This window comes from Schistocerca gregaria, chromosome 4 (assembly GCF_023897955.1).
Source record: "Schistocerca gregaria isolate iqSchGreg1 chromosome 4, iqSchGreg1.2, whole genome shotgun sequence".
In the NCBI taxonomy this organism is placed as follows: domain Eukaryota; kingdom Metazoa; phylum Arthropoda; class Insecta; order Orthoptera; family Acrididae; genus Schistocerca; species Schistocerca gregaria.
In genome coordinates this window covers 225840077-225862120 of record NC_064923.1, presented here as the reverse complement: position 1 = coordinate 225862120, position 22044 = coordinate 225840077, and the positions used below count along the sequence as shown (strand labels likewise).

The 22044-nt window shown below is 41.6% G+C and overlaps 1 protein-coding gene across 2 annotated transcripts in view; it reads left to right on the top strand.

The window, feature by feature from the left end:
- LOC126266765 (clavesin-1-like) overlaps positions 1-21348 on the top strand; it is a 60989-nt gene extending 39641 nt beyond the window's left edge. For both annotated transcript variants that reach the window (XM_049971286.1, XM_049971287.1), the window contains 4 exons: positions 5466-5715; positions 12750-12860; positions 17714-17819; positions 21091-21348. In XM_049971286.1, the coding sequence (XP_049827243.1) occupies positions 5466-5715; positions 12750-12860; positions 17714-17819; positions 21091-21233 (610 nt within the window). In that variant the 3' untranslated portion in view covers positions 21234-21348. The remainder of the gene's footprint in view (positions 1-5465; positions 5716-12749; positions 12861-17713; positions 17820-21090) is intronic.
- The last annotated feature ends 696 nt before the right edge of the window (positions 21349-22044 follow it).

The window sequence follows — 22044 nt, the reverse complement described above, 5'->3', positions numbered from 1 at the left end:
GAAAGTATTAGAGCATTATGTAAGAGGAATGAACACACAATTAGAATACTGTAGGTCTCAATTTTTATTTTTATTTTTTAGTAATATTTCATGTACAACATGCAGATGATACTTTCAAACCGTTCAAGAAACAATGTTGATACAACATGTAAAAACGGTTTAGTTATTACTAGTTTTAAGTAATAGCCTCATTGATTACAACTTGTTTTTGTACACATACATTAGAAGTTATAAACAAAGTAGAAATTAGAACTTTATGGGATAAAGAATGATACTAGGTCAGTTAAAACACACACTAGTTTTCCTCGACTTCGAACTCACAATCAGTGTCATCATCCCCAGTGGAGGTGCATGCCAAACTATTGACGAAAGTGGCGTAGTACATCCTGCCACTGCTACTTATGAATGGCATCAAAGATTTCAGGTCATTTCATTTTTCTTTTGACAGAGAAAGTGGTTGGTTTGATATAGGCTGCATGCTAGCTTGGTTTTTGCCCCTATGCCGTTTCCGTTTTTTTCTACTTATGTCCAATACTTTGAACGGAACATTATCTTGAAGAGTGGTTTTGTACAACAACATGCCATGTGAATCTTCATTAAACGCATATTTAACCCACCTAACACTGTTCCAATACACAGTTTCCGCTTCGGTATTTTTAGTCCTGTGGATGAAGATGTTTTTCATGAGGGACTTGAAATCAAAGAACTCCGTTTGCTCGATTTTGAATACAATAAGATTTGAATGACACTGTAATTACCTGATGAAGGTCACCCAATCCCTTGGAATTTCAATGGGGTCTACAGATTTTTTCTTTGCTTTCTCAATAAGGGTATGAATTCTGTCAGCTTTCATATGAGTATGACAGGCTCTAAGAATTTATGGTGAATAAGAAGTGGATGCCCTTCTTCGTGACGTTTTTGCACGACATAAAGGAACATTGCGCTAACAAAGATGTTTCTTGTTTGACCAGGCAAAAGTCGCAATAGAATATTACTTCTGATACTTCTTTGTCTAATACATTGTTTAGGTACTCCATCAGACGCGAAGCAATTTCTTGTCTACCACGTTTGGTAATGGTTTCCTCCCAAATGAGGCAAATTTTTCGTTTTGTTTTAGCTTGATTACCTGTGGGATTGGTAAGACAGAGATTATAGGAACCAGGTTGTAAATTGTAAGACATTTCCAAGGGCAGATGTGGACTCTGACCACAATCTGTTGGTTAAGACCTGTAGATTAAAACTGAAGAAACTGCAAAAAGGTGGCAATTTAAGGGGATGGGTCCTGGATAAAGTGAAAGAACCAAAGGTTGTACAGAGTTTCAAGGAGAGAATAAGGGAACAATTGACAGGAATGGGGGAAAGAAACTCAGTAGGAGAAGAATGGGTAACTCTGAGGGATGAAGTCGTGAAGGCAGCCGAGGATAAAGTAGATAAAAAGACGAGGGCTGCTAGAAATCCTTGGGTAACAGAAGAAATATTGAATTTAATTGATGAAAGGAGAAAATATAAAAAAGCAGTAAATGAAGCAGGCAAAAAGGAATACAAACGTCTCAAAAATGAGAGCGACAGGAAGTGCAAAATGGCTAAGCAGGGATGGCTAGAGGACAAATGTAAGGATGTAGAGGCTTATCTCACTAGGAGCAAGATAGATACTGCCTACAGAAAAATTAAAGAGACCTTTGGAGATAAGAGAATCATTTGTATGAACATAAAGAGCTCAGATGGAAATCCAGTTCTAAGCAAAGAAGGGAAAGCAGAAAGGTGGAAGGAGTATATAGAGGGTCTATACAAGGGCGATGTACTTGAGGACAATATTATGGAAATGGAAGAGGATGTAGATGAAGATGAAATGGGAGATATGATACTGCGTGAAGAGTTTGACAGAGCACTGAAAGACCTGAGTCAAAACAAGGCCCCCAGAGTAGACAACATTCCATTGGAATGACTGATGGCCTTGGGAGAGCCAGTCCTGACAAAACTCTACCATCTGGTGTGCAAGATGTATGAAACAGGCGAAATACACTCAGACTTCAAGAAGAATATAATAATTCCAATCCCAAAGAAAGCAGGTGTTGACAGATGAGAAAATTACCGAACAGTCAGTTAAATAAGCAACAGCTGCAAAATACTGACACGAATTCTTTACAGACGAATGGAAAAACTAGTAGAAGCCGACCTCGGGGAAGATCAGTTTGGATTCCGTAGAAATACTGGAACACGTGAGGCAATACTGACCTTACGACTTATCTTAGAAGCTAGATTAAGGAAGGGCAAACCTACGTTTCTAGCATTTGTAGACTTAGAGAACGCCTTTGACAATGTTGACTGGAATACTCTGTTTCAAATTCTGAAGGTGGCAGGGGTAAAATACAGGGAGTGAAAGGCTATTTACTATTTGTACAGAAACCAGATGGCAGTTATAAGAGTCGAGGGGCACAAAATGGAATCAGTGGTTGGGAAAGGAGTGAAACAGGGTTGTAGCCTGTCCCCGATGTTATTTAATCTGTATATTGAACAAGCAGTAAAGGAAGCAAAAGAAAAATTTGGTGTAGGTATTAAAATCCATGGAGAAGAAATAAAAACTTTGAGGTTCGCTGATGACACTGTAATTCTCTCAGAGACAGCAAAGGACATGGAAGAGAAGTTGAACGGAATGGACAGTGTCTTGAAAGGAGGATATAAGATGAACATCAACAAAAGCAAAACGAGAATAGTGGAATGTAGTCGAACTAAGTCGGGTGATGCTGAAAGAATTAGATTAGGAAACAAGACACTTAAAGTAGTAAAGGAGTTTTGCTATTTGGGGATCAAAATAACTGATGATGGTCGAAGTAGAGAGGATATAAAATGTAGACTGGCAATGGCAAGGAAAACGTTTCTGAAGAAGAGATATTTGTTAACAACGAGTAAAGATTTAAGTGTCAGGAAGTCATTTCTGAAAGTATTTGTATGGAGTGTAGCCATGTATGGAGGTGAAACATGGACGATAAATAGTTTGGACAAGAAGAGAATAGAAGCTTTCGAAATGTGGTGCTACAGAAGAATGCTGAAGATTAGATGGGTAGATCACATAACTAATGAGGAAGTATTGAATAGGATTGGGGAGAAGAGAGGTTTGTGGCACATCTTGGCCAGAAGAAGGGATCGGTTGGTAGTACATGTTCTGAGCCATCAAGGGATCACTAATTTATTATTGGAGGGTAAAAATCGTAGAGGGAGACCAAGAGATGGATACACTAAGCAGATGCAGAAGGATGTAGGTTGCAGTAGGTACTGGGAGATGCAGAAACTGGCGCAAAATAGAGTAGCATGGATAGCTGCATCAAACCAGTCTCAGGACTGAAGACCACAACAACAAAAACCTGTGGGATTATAGGTCCTGAGCTGCCTCTTGTAAAACGATACTCCATTCACTAAAAACGGCGTTGCAAGGCACTTTTGCAAATCGAAGGATACGACAGCTAGCTTTTTATTCTTCAAATACAACTTCTTGTCTGTATCCTTTTGTTTGCACGCAGCTTTGGCAAAGTCAAGGTGTATATTTTTCCACTCTTCACCATTTATTCGCTCTTCTTCTTGATCGGTAGATTTAATAATTATATCAAATTTATCACATTTTAAACAAGTATCGATTTTGGGCTTTTTAAATTGATAGTTGAAATTTTCCACAAACATCTGCCTGATGTAATACCTACTCTGAGGTATGATGTTGTTCTCTGTACAAAAGTACACACATTTTTTGTACATTTTAGAAATTGACAGATCGGGTGAAAGGTACTTTCTTGCAGTATGTGAACGAGAGTAAAGAGATTCAATCGTAGGAAACAGCTGTATATGATCGAGAATAATGTTCCGTGCCTCTTGAGACACTTTTGGCTGGCTCACATGCTTTCCCCGCAGACCTTCAGCACACATGCATGAGTTCGATTTCCTTTTCTTCTCCGTAACAACTCGGACTTTTTTTTAAGGTGACATCAAGTTTATTTAAAAATATTTTTTGACAGACTGCAGTATGCTCACCAGATCTAGGGAGTGAATAGAGGCAAGTGAATTTTCGGTTACTCTCCAGTTCTCTACCATCTCGTTATCTTTGTCGAGCTTTACCTTTTTCACAAACGAATCCTGCTATGAATTGGTTTTTTGCTTCCTTACTTAATGAGCAACAGTCTGCAGATATAGTTTTTTTCGAAACACTTCAGCCTACAAGTACAGGCGGCTTTAAGGCCTTCGACCTTAACCGTTTTCCCTGTAGCATTTTTATATTCTAACCCTGCATTTCTTCTTTTCTTCCTTATTCCTCTTGCCCACGAGTTTGGGTTCCTAATCCGTTTTCTGGTAATATTTCGTTCAGCCTTCTTTCTTCCACGTTTTCTCTTTGTTGATGCATTTTGTTCCTGAAATAAATTGTCCTGTTCGTTCCCGTCATTATTCCATTCACTCAAAGCTTTCATTTCAGTTGGAGTCTTCACGACAATTTAGTTCATTCGCTTCATTCTGTCCATTCGCTTCACTGCCTGTATCGCTTAAATTACCTTCCGAGGAAAAACACTCATCAAAGGAAAAGTCATTTAGATCGCCACAATCAGGTGGTGAGCTGGTGACCATCAGTCTCATTACTCAGTTGTAAAAATTCTTCGTCAGTGCACGACAGTGCCTGTTGCTGGGGCTCCCGAGACCGACCTGAAGAGAACGCGTATGCTAATAATTTGTTTAAAAACACAAATGTACTAATAATTGTTAACTTTATGCTGATTATTATAGCGAAAAGCAAACAAAACTAATGCTTAAGAGTAATATGTAATAAAGTAAAAGGAATAATACAAGTATTCATTACCTTGGCTTGGAGGTTCTCTCAAACCCATTTGTAGCAGCGCTTTCCCTCTTGTTGCCATCTCGTAACCTTTGTAACTATGGTCTAACTGGCGTTTAAACAAACACTACAAAACAATCTCGTCAAGCGATTTCAATACAGTGTCAGCACAGAATTACACAACAATGTCAACACAGTGTTATACAACAATGTCAATACACGTTGCTTGATGGGGGGGCCAATGTCACAAACACACATGGGTTAAAAGGGCCAATGTGCACTTTGGCCCTTTTATTTATATAAAAATATTTTTCAAACGGGCTTAAGTGTATATTGGCCTTTCTTCCCATTAATGCTATTCTGACATTCCGTTTGGACATATGCCGTAAATGAATCTTTATCTATGTTAATAAAGGAACTGGACACTGGCCTTGTTTACACCAAAACAATGACCTTACGGACAGTGTCGTAGAGCCAGTAACTGAAAAACTTTGATTTTGGACATTGGCCCTTTTAGCAACAAGCCAAGGATTCATTCTGGATTCATACTTCATTGTTTGTTGCTGCATTTCGTAAATTGTAACTTCATTTTGACGGCATATATTACCCTCTTTCACATAAACATGTACTAACAGCAGTATAATGTCTCTTACAGCAAAATGATGGTGATGCCACGACTCACAAAGGATGCATATCGCGTGAGCATCTGGACCGCAGTGGACGAAGACTCGAGCAATGTAGTTTGGCCTCTGTATGGTAACATACTTACAGGCGCATTGGAAATTATGTTGGTCGAAGACTACTGTCTTGGAGATGTGGTCATCTTCGACTTGGCCAATGTGAATGCTGGACATGTCGTACGCACAGATATCAACTTTATCCGCAATCTTGAACTCTGCTACAAGGTAATGTTGGAGGCCTATTCCAGGTCTAATTGATTAAAAGTATGAGATATATGGAACCTTTCGCCATTAAAACTTTTTACGAGACTGGGAACTGAAGGTGGGTAGAAAGTGGATTGATGTGTTCTCCAAATAAGGTTGGCGCCCAGGATAAAAGTGGCAGGAAGCGAACCGTCTTCCACAGAAATCAGTTGCAGTATTGAGGTGGTGTTCTTGTACCCTGTAACTGTCTGATCACAAGGCAATATATTACAACAGTAAAAAGAATGTGGGCAAGACTATGAATATCACATTACAATCATTAACAGTGATATGAAAAAGGTAGTTGCTACTCACCATACAGGGGAGATACTAAGTCGCAGATAGGCACAACAAAGGAACTGTCACCAAGTGAGATTTCGGCCAGCATACACACACATACACACACACACACACACACACACACACACTAAACGCAACTCTCGCACACATGAACACGGTGTCTGGCAGCTGAAGCCAGACTGCGAGCAGCAGCGCATGATGAGAGGGGCAGGTGCGTGATGGGGGTAAGGAGGGAGCTGGGGCAGGTATGCCAGTGCACAGTGCAGGATTGGAAGACGGTAAAGTGCTGCTAGTGGGAGCACACAGGAACGAGATGGAGAGAGGATAGGGCAACTAGATGCAGTTAGGAAGAGGGTGGGGGCGGGGGGGGGGGGGGGGGTAGCAGGTAAGGAGAGATGACTGGGTGCGTTTTTGGAATAGAGGTCTGTGTAGTGCTGGTATGGGAACAGGGAATGGACTAGATGGATAACAACTATGAGTAAAGAAGATTGAGGAGTGATAATGGGAACGTAAGATATATTGCAGGTAGAGTTTGTACAATTCAGAGAAGCTGGTGTTGGTGGAAAGGATCCAGATCACATAGACTGTGAAGCCGCCATCCAAATAATGAATGTCGTGTTTGGCAGCGTGATCAGCAACGGGGTCGTCGCTCTGCTTGAAAGTTTACCGTCTAACCTCCTTGCCTAGGGACGGCAGATGAAAGTTGATGTCGTCAAGCCCTGAATGAAAATTGCGTAACGGATAACTGGTGAGGGGAGCTTGAGAACGCTACCTAGAGGACGGTGCTAGGCAAGGGGCTGGAGGGCTCACACTCTGATGTGTGGGTCCCTTCTTTCTATAGCTTTTATTTTAAATAAATTCCTTTAACTTGACTTCTTTGTGATTTCTAAGGTATGTTACAGATTGATGACAGTTGATTACGTATTTATTTTAAACATTATCACTCGACTTAACAGCGATTGCAGCAATTGTTTCGGTTTACAGATATTACTATTTTACAACTTATAGCTCGGGTATAATATATACTAATCTGCACGCACATTTCTATGGGTAAGACGGAATTGCGTTGGCCAAGTGTATACCACCAAGGTCTCCCAATATTTTACATAGGACATTCACTATGTGAGGAGGATAACGGACAAACTGGGAACCAGATACTTTAACACAGAGGGTCAGATTGCCGGAATTAAAAGAGCACATTCATTTTCTTACACGATCCGAAGCTGGAAATAAAAGAATTAGTACAAATATTCAAATACCTCTCTTCCATGCGTGAAAATTGAGACAGTGGAGGGCACGTCTGCTCATTTACCCGTCTTCTGTAACACTCCCCAAACATGGCAGGCACCTGGAGGTCTTCCTGGGCACCGGTGGAGGGGGTGGTCGAACCACTTGGCCGTGACGAACCTCTCCACCCCATATCTTGTGACACTGGAAAGTCTTTGACTTTTACCTGCCTGTGCTGTCTCTCTGATCCCCTACCCAGGAGTAAGATTGGCACTACTATACTACAGAACTACTTCCCAGCAAAGATTTGGCCACGCTTTACGGAAAGGTGTGAGGTGGATTAGGAAAGTTCATGTGCAGATTCGCATTTACGTACAAGAAATGCATAATACACGACACATGTAAATACGTATTATGAAGCCTGACACATTTCTTTCCACCCGTCCACATGGGTTCTGTTGCACCCGTGGACGGCCGCGTCGTGTAATAAAATTGGCTGCGGAGCAGCCTATGTTTCTATTTCCCGGTGTGAGCGAGCAGCGATACCTGCTGCTTATAGAGCGGAAACCACTGTACTGTTTCCTGCTTCTTGGCCAGAGTTTGTCAAAGGCTATACATGTGGAAAACAGTTTGTTGATTGTCATGCTCATGTAGAAAGAAAGCAGTACAGTAGCTGCAGCTTCGCTTCTAGATCACATGACTGTTTCAAAGATACCCATGCCTTTGATGGGGTAGGTGGTGCTTGTGACCAGACTGGAGTAGGTGGTGGTGGGAGGATGTATGAGACAGGTCTTGCATCTATTTCTGTCATAGGCGTATTAGCATTGAGGCAAGAGGTTGGAAGCAGGAGTTGTGTACAGATGGATGAAGATATTATGTAGGTTCGGAGGGCTGCGGAACACCACTGTATGAGGAAAACATGGCTCTGAGCACTATGGGACGTAACATCTTTGGTCATCAGTCCCCTAGAACTTAGAACTATTTAAACCTAACTAACCTAAGGACATCACACAACACCCAGTCATCACGAGGCAGAGAAAATCCCTGACCCCGCCGGGAATCGAACCAGGGAACCCAGACGCGGGAAGCGAGAACGCTACCGCACGACCACGAGCAGCGGACCTGTATGAGGAACAAATATTCAGCTGCAGTTTCATGAGAGAGCTTGGAAATGACTTAATGTTCTGAACTCTGGTCTGTATCTAACCCAATGGTCTACGGCTAGATAATATAATTGCACTTCAGTCCCGACAACTGTAAGCAGCAGACCCAGTTACCGGATGAATTTTTGTGACTCTCGTCGATGATTGAGACGACTGGTGGTGGCCTGCTCATATGTGGAACTGGAACTGCAGGCAGCTGTAACAATACCTGCCTGGGCCGGCCGCAGTGACCGATCGGTTCTACGCGCTTCAGTCTGGAACCGCGTGACCGCTACGGCCGAAGGTTCGAATCCTGCTACGGGCGTGGATGTGTGTGTTGTCCTTAGGTTAGTTAGGTTTAAGTAGTTCTTAGTTCTAGGGGACTGATGACCTCAGAAGCTAAGTCCCATAGTGCTCAGAGCCATTTTGAACCAATAACTGCCTGAGTGAAGCTGTGCTGTCGCTTATAACTGCGAATGAGAGAAATATTTGTCTGACATTACTCAAAAGCAGGATGAAGTGTATGCTTTCAGCGCATTCTCTAGCTGGATACACAACAATTGGCAGATAGCCCGTACTATTTTAATGTTTTTTGGTGGAAGCATAAAAGTGCAACATCTGTGGAGGGAATGATTTGCGACGGGAGGGGATATAAGCCACCGCGAGCCCTCAGGATCTCAGTTCATTAGTGCACATGACAATGGAAACATGTCTGATCGCCGAAACATTGTGCCCTTTGTGCACTATGGATTGGCAGTAAATTAGTAAACTGTTTGATTAAGAAAAAGTACGGGAGAAACTGAAGAGTCACAGAATAATATGATTTTCCGCATACGTTTTTCATGTTATTTTTCTTTCGTTTTGGCTCGCGCAATATGATCGTGTAAGTGGTATGTAAAATTTCTCGTTTGTCATCGTGTATAATCAGGTAAGTTAATTGAAACCGTTCCTCAACATAAATTATTAGAATAGTTTTTTCCGTTCATTTGCATGTGCTTTTTGCTAATAGCGAATCAGTCCTCACTTTAGCCACTTGGTCATTGTTAATCGAGGTAGATAACTCAAGACTAATCACTCGTAGTTTTCGTCTTACTCATCAGAAACGAGAAGAAGGTCTGCAACGACGGGCACACTGTCTTATCTCTGGCTAACATTATCTCAAGCCGTGGTAAATGGCATTTGACATTTTACTAAAAACTTGACGATTGTACGTATTTCCTATCCACAGTAGAAGGTGGAAAAAATGTGGGATGTCACGGTGGCACGGGTGCAACGAGCCCAGTGTAAGATTACAACAGTGCCACCACGCTTGCAGTCAAACTAATGTTAAACCAATTTAGACCCCTGCTGAAATGGCCACTTATGACGCCGAAACAGCTTGACCCGTAGGTAAAGTGGAGTACATAAAGTAAAAATAAAGTTATGTAATTAATTTCATGTTTATTTACAGTTATATCTCTACCGTCCGAGTCAATAGTGCAATTCCCTGTTCACAGTACCGCTGCACCCCGATAGAGGCCACAAAGAGAGTGGTCAAAACTGTCTATTCCAGGGGTGTGCTGCTGAGGTGTGGTGAAGAGTTTCAATGTGTGCCACGTGATGTGCCTGCAATAAGCACAAAATTAATTACAAAGCTTTATTTTTTCTAGGTCACAATCAAAACAGCGTGCCTAACGGTCGTTCTTCAAGAAAAAACAGTAACGTAAACGGCTCTTTTGTCTCTCTTTTTATTGCGAGTTTGTATTTAATACCACAGGCTTAAGAAGATAGTGTGTTCTTAAGCTCAAAGTAATTTGCTGTACTGTGTTTTCTTTCCACGTGTTTCCGAATTGATTTCTCATAAAAATATTCGCTTTAAGAACTCTATATTCCCTAATCGTCATTGTTCCCTTTACCAATCTTCATTATACAGGGTGTTACAAAAAGGTACGTAAAAACTTTCAGGAAACATTCCTCACACCCAATAAACAAAAGATGTTATGTGGACATGTGTCCGGAAACGCTTAATTTCCATGTTAGAGCTCATTTTAGTTTCGTCAGTGTGTACTGTACTTACTCGATTCACCGCCCGTTGGCCCAATTGAAGGAAGGTAATGTTGACTTCGGTGCTTGTGTTGACATGCGACTCATTGCTCTACAGTACTAGCATCAACAGGTTAGTGTTCATCACGGACGTGGTTTTGCAGTCAGTCCAATGTTTACAAATGCGGAGTTCGCAGATGCCCATTTGATGTATGGATTAGCACGGGGCAATAGCCGTGGCGCGGTACGTTTGCATCGAGACAGATTTCCAGAACGAAGGTGTCCCGACAGGAAGACGTTCGAAGCAATTGATGGCGTCTTAGGGAGCACGGAACATTCCAGCCTATTACTCGCGACAGGGGAAGACCTAGAATGACATGGACACCTGCAATGGACGAGGCAATTCTTCGTGCAGTTGACGATAAGCTTAATGTCAGCGTCAGAGAAGTTGCTGCTGTAGAAGGTAACGTTGACCACGTCACTGCATGGAGAATGCTACGGGAGAACCAGTTGTTTCCGTACCATGTACAGCTTGTGCAGGCACTATCAGCAGCTGATTGCCCTCCACGGGTACACATGGTTCATCCAACAATGTATCAATCCTCATTTCAGTGCAAATGTTCTCTTTACGGATGAGGCTTCATTCCAACGTGATCAAATTATAAATTTTCACCACCAACATGTGTGGGCTGACGAGAATCCGCACGCAACTGTGCAATCACGTCATCGACACAGATTTTCTGTGAACGTTTGGGCACGCATTGTTGATGTCTTGATTGGGCCCCCTGTTCTTCCACCTACGCTCAATGGAGCACGTTATCCTTATATCTTACGGGATACTCTACCTGTGCTGCTAGAACATGTGCCTTTACAAGTACGACACAACATGTGGTTCATGCACGGTGGAGCTCCTGCACATTTCAGTAGAAGTGTTCGTACGCTTCTCAACAACAGATTCGGTGACCGATGGATTGGTAGAATCGGACCAATTCCATGGCCTCCACTCTCTCCTGACCTCAACCCTCTTGACTTTCATTTATGGGGGCAATTGAAAGCTCTTGTCTACGCAACCCCGGTACCAAATGTAGAGACTCTTCGTGCTCGTATTGTGGACGGCTGTGATACAATACGCCATTCTCCAGGGCTGCATCAGCGCATCAGAGATTCCATGCGACGGAGGGCTGACGCATGTATCCTCGCTATCGGAGGACATTTTGAATATTTCCTGTAACAAAGTGTTTGAAGTCACGCTGGTACGTTCTGTTGCTGTGTGTTTCCATTCCATGATTAATGTGATTTGAAGAGAAGCAATAAAATGAGCTCTAACATGGGAAGTAAACATTTCCGGACACATGTCCACCTAACATATTTTCTTTATTTGTGTGTGAGGAATGTTTCCTGAAATTTTGACCGTATTTATTTGTAACACCCTGTGTAAACGCCTAGTGCATATGACAGTTAATTTTCTTTGGACGACTAATTCACTAGAGCTCCGCAAATCATTGCTTCAGCTACACTTCGTCTTGTAATGCTTTTATCCACGTTGAGTTGCCCGTTTTCATTTCTCTCCAATTTTTAATCACTTCATCGGTTGTCTTGTTGTGGAGAATTTCGTAGTTTGGAGCTTCTCAATTGGTTTCCATTATAGCTCCTGTCCTCTCTTCTCTCTCATTCTTGTTGTGTGCCCCTAGCCATCTCACCTACATTCATATTCTGCGTGGTCCACCTCTCTCGTAGTTCTACTCTACGGTACTCAAACATATAGTTTTATAAGCTGTTAACTTTATCTCAGTACGCTCTTTACTTTATCTCAGTTGAGCTTTTTCCTGACGTAAATTTACCTAGATACTGTTGCAGCTTCGTGATTCATCCTCGATCCATCCCTTTATGTAATACAGCTTTATTCCTTATCAAAGCTTGCTGTTATTTAAATGAATTTGTGCTTCTTGTGCAGTTTCACCAACCCATTTTCAAGTCTTCGACTATTACCTGCCTTTCTTCAAAATTTACTACTAATATTAAATACTTAATATTTTATACTAATATTCAGACCAATCAATGTAGCACTCTGATCTAACTTCCTCACCAGTTATTCTAATCTGGTTATATTCAGCTGGTAGTATGATCGTCTGTGTAATCCTTTGATTGTTTTCATTTAGTAGCAATCCCCGAAATTACTTTTATTTTTCAACATCTGTATTAATATAATAATATTCCTCAAAGTAGCTTATATAGAAGGAAATACTTCCATATAATTTTATACTTAAGTGTTCAGCTTTAAAAAGAGCTTAGTGCTTATCTAATTAATAAATTTGTTGTGTACAGACTGCTTACCGCCGGCGATTGAAAGGACTGCACTTGGTGAATGCATCGAAGATCATACATTCAGTCATGAAAATAGCAAAGATGGCGCTATCTGAAAAGTTGCAGAAGAGGGTAAGTCACACGTATCTCTCATTGTTTTCTTCTCCTTGTCTATAACATACAATCTACTTGGATATAAATCCGTACGCAAGGTACGTTTTACATATCGGACTACGTACAGCCTCTCGTTATGTTTGGTCTCATGGCTCGTGTCCTACACTGCACGGTACAAACTACACGTATACAACATAAACAGCAATGCGATATGTCTGGGTAACAGCTGCTTCGTATTATCGCTTGTCACGAAGTAGTTGTGTGAACATATCCTTTCCAAATAGTGTCAGATAATAGAACCGCTCAGGCATATGGTTTGGGACTCTAAAGGGTTTTTCTTATCCCACAACATGTCTGACATAAGCGTCGCCATGAAACAACTTTGGCATCATGTAACAAACGTTTGACTCTGGACGTCTTCACCTTCCCGCGTGAACATGGGAACTGTTCCACACATCACTCTTACGTCGTGTAGACTCCTGGCAGCATCTGCCTTCATTATGGTGCTCCTACCTGTTGTGTCTTCCCAGTCAACCACCACTCTCAGATGAGATGTCCACGTTGTGTCACTGGGTGCAGAAACCTTAAATTTTCACATTTTACTGGACTGTAGTGTCCAAAAGTGTCCAAAACCTCCGACGAAGCCTGTCGTGTCATCATAGTCAGATAATCCCTGTTATTTAAAAAAAAGGTGACGGCTTTTCCACTCACATTCCCTTGAATGAATTAGAAATTTAACAGCGTCCCTTTTCGGTCACTGTCAGAAATACGACCGTAGTAGCCTGCCAGTTATTAGTTCAAAGAGTGTTAGTAGCACATTTCCGTGAGTGTTCGTGCAATATCGTGTATTGTTGATTTATGACCTCCCACGTCTATATCATTATTCTGCTAGCCAACGGGCAGTGTGTGGCGGAGGGCATTTCTGACACCCCAGTTTGATCACACCGTCTCTTTACATTCTTGAGTGGCAAATGGGAAGAATGACAGTCGGTAAATTTCTTCATTAGCTCAAATTTATCGGGTATTCCAATTGTTGTCATTTGGCGAGACGCATGTCGGAGGAAATAATGTGTTTGGTGGGCCACGATCACGGGATAGAAACGAACGCGCCAGATCAAGAGAGGGAAAATGCTTATCCAGTATATTACCGTCCGCAGAGGTGGCTTCAGGGGCGTAAATGGGAGGAAGATAATTTGAGTCGCACACTTGAAGCAGCGCGAAATCTGACATGAAGTTGAATGAGAATGCCAGGCCATAGGAAGTTCCAAGGGCTGCGTTAAGCAGACTTTAAATGGAATAAACTGTTTGGCAGTGGAGCAGAAAAAAATAAAGGGCAGCACATGTGACCTGCCCAGGACGTGGAACAAGAGCTAGTGTCACATGCCCTTAAAGTAGAGGAATATTTGTTTGGTATAACACCTCGGGAGTTGCGCATCCTAGCTTTCGAGACAGCTCTCGTCAAGGGAAAGAAGTTGTTTTATTTGTTTGTGAGACATCCCGATTTCAATTTGCGTGAGTTTGCGCAGGCAAAAGGATTAAAAAAAGAGAACGTTAACCATTTCTTGAAGTATGAGAGTGGGTTCTTGACGAGAATAAGCTTGATGCTACCCCAATTTTCAACGCGGATGAGACAGGCTTTTCAACAGCCCAAGCGAAACTTCGAAAAGTTCTTGCTTCGAAGGATATAAAGGGTGTGAGAACCATACTCAGTGAGGAAAATCCTTACTACAACAGCAGATTGCTCTGTATCTTCCACTGAACCATATGTCCGGACACTTCTAATTTACAAAAGTATTCGTTCTGAAGACGGATTAAAAGACGGTGCTTCACCTCGAAGAATTTTTGCGTACAGCCGCGAAAGTGGATTCGCAAATAAAGTCTTATTGGTTCCGTCTCTAAAACATTTCATCGAAGTCGTCTACCCTTCGAAGGAAATACAAGAGTTACTCCTTCTATCCGGACATTGTACACACACCTTATATATCGAAGCATTAGAGCCTGCTGGAAAAAATGGTGCAATTATGCTCTCACTACCGGATCACACGACATTTAGACTGCAGCCCACTGACGTTTCATTCTTCAGGCCACTGAATAGTTACTACATAAATGAAATGGAGAAATTGCTGCGACATAGAGAGAGTAGAACTTGTCACCCTGCTTCACATGGAAACATTGTTTGGGAAAGCATATGGACCATCAACAATAGTAGGTAAGGGAATAATGGCTTTTCTAAAACAGGAGTTTGGTCACTGAACAGAGGTATGTTTCAAGACTGTCATTTTGTAATCAGTCTGAAAGAGATGGTGTCCTGTCATAGAAGTTTGAGACACAAACCTAACTACTTCTACTAGTGAACTATCGCATAACACGCAGGTGTAAAGGAGAAAATATGTTACAACCACGAGTGCTCAAAGAAAAAAATTCAATTTTCCTTGGTTGAAACCTCTCAAACACCACCCAAAATCTTAGTTGGAAAAGGGCGGAAACAAGCAAAGTTCTGACAACAGTTATACTAACATGTGGTAAAACAGTCATCCTGGAACACGGTGCGACAAAAACAAAAGGGAGAAGAAGAACCGCTGTGAAAATACGACTCCACAGTTCTAGGCCGAAGAAGACAGCTAAATTTAAACATTCATTACCTTCAGTAAAGAGAAGTTTCATTTCCAACGAGGATACTCTGTTCTGTACAACCTATTATGGTGACGCCAAGTGAGATATGATTCTGTATCTGATATGTAAACAGTGCGTTCATGAGACGTATACTGATGTTATAGAGGGGATCAAAGCGTCTTCATGCTGAAAAATCAACTCAGATTATTGAGAATGGAGAACTGTAGTAGTAGACTAATTTTTGTTAGACGAATAATATTACTAGTAGGCATAGTAATTGTTTTCATGCGATATTAACTTTCAAGATATGGTTATTGTTCTTTCATGGTAGCCTATTAAGACATTAATTTTGCACTCTATGTTCCTTTAAATGCAATTACTAAAACCAAAGTTACAGACAATTTTAAAACTGGAGCAGCCACAGCTACAGTAGTTACGCATAACTGGTTGGCAAGTCACATAGTACAACAGGTGTTTAAATATAGGTTTTAAAACTATTAAAATATAGTCCAATAGTCTGCTGTAGCTGTAATTGTTTCGGTCGTTTAGAGACCTAAACAACTTACATGTTGCGTCTTCTGGTGTTTGTAAATGCTTTGTCGTATGGTATATGTCAAGCAATTTGTGCTTGGCATAGGACGACAGGAACATATTCTAGTCGGTAAAGTGAAGACAGTTCGTGATTTTAACACAGACTGGACATTCATATTTGATGATGGTTTTTGTCAGTTTACGAGGGCTGAGAACTTTGCCTAGCCCCGCCAAATCTTACACTGCGGCATTCTGTAACAGCTCCCTACACCATATGATACAGCATTTATACACAGCAGAAGACAAAAATTAAAAATTGCGAAACCGGGTTATGTGGGTGTCCAATCCACTTACATAACTACAGCTTCAGGAGTCTACTGCATTTCTCATTCACCTTTATATCTTAAGAGATTTAACATTACTGTATGGCTGCAAAAGACTAAAAAAAGTCTCACTCTTGTTTGTATGTAGCGTTTAACGATTCCTCGGGAATAGTGCGACGTTATCATGAATATATGCCTGAATGTAGTTTCTGTGTTCTGTGTTGGTTTCGGTTTAGCATTTTATATACCCGAATCATTCTGAAAATATTTTAAATGCCTTACGAGCATGTGTTGCGGAGGAAGACGAGGAGATTAATGGTTAACGTTCTAGTTTTAGTCCGGCACACAATTTTAATCTGCCAGGAAGTTTCATATCAGCGAGCACTCTGCTGCAAAGTGGTGATTTCATTCTGGACAGTAATTGTCGAGTCGCGTGTGTTGTAATCCAAGGACTTGCTGTTTTCCTCAACTTAGTTAATGCACTGCGTAGAGCACACCTGCATCCCAGTGTGTGTGGAGGTTGTATTTCAGGGTGGAGAGTGGTTTTGTGATGTTTTCAGGGTGTTGTTGGTGCTATGACTGGGGACCACTCATTCAGTTTATCGTGAGAATGGACCAAGATCCTCACTTCAGCATTCTCTTTAATCTTGTCTTGCCCTTTATTCTGAGTCATTGTAATTATTACTATGGACATTCTCATCTCTCCTGTTCACAGAGAGCATGCATACGTTGCAGGTTTGACGACTACACAAGCACCGTATCACCCATTGACTGCGGAACTGTATTGTCCGATATCATCCCAATAAAAAAAAGTTATGAAACGTAGACTGTCGTAGTGTGATGCCTTCTGGGATGACTAATTCTCTGTCGAGAGACTTAGCTTATTGCGTTTTCGATGACGGATACAACTCAATAAATTTGCACATTCATGTCTGCTAATGAAATCCTGCCACACGGCAGGGTGCTTTGAGGACGAGTTATTTGTGCAGCGAAGTAGGTAAATACCGTTTTTGTAATGAACAATGGGACTTGTTAACTGATCTGATAACGTCAGATGCTCCAGATATTTCAAGGTTAATATCAGGCACATTTCTACTGATTCGATGTAAGTGGCAACATCTGTTTTCCCCGCCCATTATTAAGCTTAGTCTCCGCAATGCTATTTTCAAATGAAACTAAGTCAGTTTTTACTTAGATTAGTTTCTGCTTCTACAAATGTGGCTATTGAGAACATTATCAATAATTTGATTCCAGTTTCTCCATTGCGATCTGTAGTGCTCATTAATTTCAGCTGAAAGACTAGTTTGTTTATTGAAGTGACAGTGTGGTAATGACTCAGTAGTGCACTAGAGAAAAAATACCAGTGTTCGTATTGTTTCAGGTCATGCTGCCTGTCTGTTGCAGATATTCGTGCACCTTCCTGGATCGACGACTCTGTTCGACGAAGTGCAGCCTGACTGCGTACCAGACGAGCTGGGAGGCACTGCTGGCCCTGTTGACAACTTTGCCTGTAAGCAGCTCCTCTAAAAGTTCACCGAACAGATTCATCACATCCCACACATCCACCTACACTACAGGCCATTAAAATTGCTACACCAAGAAGAAATGCAGATGAGAAACGGGTATTCATTGGACAAATGTATTGCACTAGAACTCACATGTGATGACATTTTCGCTGATTTTCGGTGCATGGATGCTGAGAAATCAGTACCCAGAACAACCACCTCTAGCCATAATAACGGCCTTGATAGGCATGGAGATTGAGTCAAACAGAGCTTGGATGACGTGTACAGGTACAGCTGACCATACAGATTCAACACGATACCACAGTTAATCAAGAGTAATGTCTGGCGTATTATGATGAGCCAGTTCCTTGGTCTCCATTGACCAGACGGTTTCAGTTGGTGAGAGATCTGGGGAATGTGCTGGCCAGGGCAGAAGTCGAACATTTTCTGTATACAGAAAGGCCCGTACAGGGCCTGCAACATGCGGTCGTGCATTATTCTGCTGAAATGAAGGGTTTCGCAGGGATCGAATGAAGGGTAGAGCTAAGGGTCGTAACACATCTGAAATGTAACGTCCACTGTTCAAAGTGCCGTCAATTCGAACAAGAGGTGACCGAGCCGTGTAACCAATGGCTCCCCACACCATCACGCCGGGTGATAAGCCAGTATGACGATGACGAATACACGCTTCTAATGTGCGTTCACCGCGATGTCGCCAAACTCGGATGCGACCATCATGATGCTGTAAACAGAAGCTGGATTCATCCGAAAATATGACCTTTTGCCATTACAGCACCCAGGTTTGTCGTAGAGTACACCATCGCAGGTGCTCCTGTATGTGATGCATCGACAAAGATAAACGCAGCCATGGTCTCCGAGCTCATAGTCCATGCTGCTGCAATCGTCGTCAAACTGTTCGTGCAGATGGTTGTTGTCTTGCAAATGTCCTGTTGACTCAGGGATCGAGACGTGGCTGCACGATCCGTTACAGCCATGCGGAAAAGACGCCTGTCTTCTCGACTGCTAGTGATACGAGGCCATTGGGGTCCAGCACGGCGTTCCGTATTACTCTCCTGAAGCCACCGATTCCATATTCTGCTAACAGTCATTGGATCTAAACAAATGCGAGCCGCAATGTCGCTATACGATAAACCGCTATCGCGACAGCCTAAAATCCGACCTTTATCAAAGTCCGAAACGTGATGGTACGCATGTCTACTCCTTACACGAGGTATCACAACAACGTTTCACCATGCAACGCCGGTCAACTGCTGTTTGTGTATGAGAAATCGGTTGGAAACTTTCCTCATGTGAGCACGTTGTAGGTGTCGCCACCGGCGCCAACCTTGTGTGCTTGCCCTGAAAAGCCAATCATTTGCATAATACAGCATCGCCTTACTGTCCGTTACATTTCGCGTCTGTAGCACATCATCTTCGTGGTGTAGCAATTATAAAGGCCAGTAGTCTATATTTAAAGACCATCTGGCCACTTACCCTAATTATTAGGGTACCAGGCTCGTAGGCCCCAGAGCTCAGCGTGGATTCTAATTTCCCACACATCCACTCCATGATGTCTGAGTATGAGGAGGGGGAAGAGGGTGCAACAACGAACGCGCCGTATGTAGATAGCAATGAAGTATTTTCCAACAACACAGATCACGAACGGAACAGATTTTCAGTATTACTTATTAGTTTCGGCCCACTGAAGACGTAATACCGTATTATCTTATACAAACTGCTGGCATACGAAAAGATACGAACAAATTTACAGATATTCGCACTCATGTTTCCCCGTAATCGTTACCTGTTTAGTGTTGTAATAAAAAAAAAGGGTATTTGACACACATATTCTAATAGAAGTATTACAGCACTTGGGCAACCCCATTATGCAAACGTGGAAACTCTACCTGAGTAAAACAATGTAGGCGATCTCGACAATGCCGGCAGCGGTGGTCTAGCGGTTCTAGGCGCACAGTCCGGAACCGCGCGACTGCTGCGGTCGCAGGTTCGAATCCTACCTCGGGCATGGATGTGTGTGACGTCCTTAGGTTAGTTAGGTTTAAGTAGTTCTACGTTCTAGGGGACTGATGACGACAGTAGTTAAGTCTCATATTACTCAGACCCATTTGAACCTTTTTTTTTTATTTTGGGTCTCGACAGTGTTAACGTAAATGGATTTCTGTTTAAATCGGGAATCACAATGAAGGTCAATCAGCTATGTAGATATGCACAGGGGCGTTTTCAATTGAAATGGCAAACGGTCTAGGAGACAGATGTGACGTTTTCAGCGTCTCAAAACGCTTAGTAAACTGCCCTTGTAATTCCTTCAAGGCCGTAATAAATTCTTCAAACGTCACGTTAGTAAGCTTAGGGACGTGGAATATGTTGGTCACAAATTTGTCCTTTGAACAACATGATTTTGTAATATACATTCCAGTCAAATGGGGGCAAAAATCAGACCAGTGAATTTCAAAAAAATATTCCGCTGCTACGGTCATCTTTCATAAAACAACTGAACACAATAATCACAGAGCAAAAGCTTGATTCAGCTTGACACAGTGAAGTAAGAACCGTACACTACGCAGAGATGACGCAATTAAATACTGACACTGTCACACGAATTCACTCTGTAAATTAAACCCTTCATCACTGAGTTAAAAGCCAAATACATTTTTCAAATAATATTACAGGCACTGCACCTCTCATAAATAGTTGTCGAACTGTCTTTAAAACAAATTAATGTCAACTGCAACCCGCACTGCCACAATAAGGAATCAGTCAATCCAGATCTTCAATATTTGTCGTTCTTCCGAAATCACAGTAAAGATACAGTACAAGAATGACAGAACCACTTTACTGGAAACGGAGACTTAATAACTGAATGTTAACTGTCACGTGTAAAGTTCATCTTCATGGTAATTCTCGTGGAAATACAGCCCTTCTGTCACGTTCAATCACTACGTTACTTCAAAATTAGTCAGTACAGAATTGTTAAGGAAGACACTTCTAACGAATAGATAACGATGTTGCACAGACTTACAGAACTATCATTGTTCTTTTAACATCGGGGTTCAGAACAAAAACTGCTTTGCACAGCTTATCCAGCATTTACGGAAGAAACTTAATACTTGTTTCCACAAGAAAATACAAACAGTCCTACATTATTACCTTGATAATAACAGTGTCTCAAATTACTTCTTACGTTCATACAGGAAAGCTACTGAAAATCTGAGTGCTTGTGTAAGTTTGTGAGGTACTCTGTTCTCTGTGTTTCAGACAAAGTTCTGGAGAAGGTCGACCGTGATTGGCTGCTGGAGAAGGACAAGTACAAGTCAGACGAGAGCAAACGCCCCGCCAAGGACCAGGATGGCGACGTCTACGGCATCGCGGGCTCATTTAAAAAATTGTCCGTAGACTGAGACACAACCCTGTTTCGTAAGACAGAGAGAAGACATTGTAAAACACGTGTAGATATTGTACAGGATTACTTGTAGCCAATAATTGAAATAAACTGCTCTCTACTAAATCTCGTAATTCTAGTTTCATTTTATTATTTACTCGTTTACTCTTTCTTTACATATTGTTTGTATAATGACAATGATTTATCACGAAGTTAACCATCACGAAGTTAATCATCTACAGATGTTAAGCAGACTGTCTTTCTATAATTGCCAACCTTTCGAAGGATGCAGTTTTACGTTTTGCAGGCCTTACACATTGCGTTTTGGCTTAATTTTAGGAACCAATAGCACCACAAGGACTGTGTGTACAGACTTGTGTGTACATGAGTTTCTATCATTATTATTTTTTTCTTGTACAACGTTATATTATAACAGTGCAAAATTGTGTTTGGTTTAAGAGATACAAAGCTACAGTATTTTCACTTTTTTTCTCAGATTGTTATCATGAGTTTCGTGCTCCTCTTAGTATCACAGTTTTCTGTATAAACTTCCGTAGAGGATGAACAAACATTTTAAACACCGAAGGCACAGTGCGTTAGCATGGCTAATACGATGTAGGAAACAGGGAACAGCCTCCAGTCGTCTTTGAAAGGATAGAATCAGTTCCTATATGGTTTTCAAGACAATTCTGAACCATTGTTCTTGGAAAGTAGTGACAAATTCAGGTAAAAATGAAGGATGTGGATAGGAACCAACTACCCTTATCCTCAAAGCTTACCACAAACGCGCTAGGGGAGAAACAATAACTCATCCGAATGGTCACTAAATC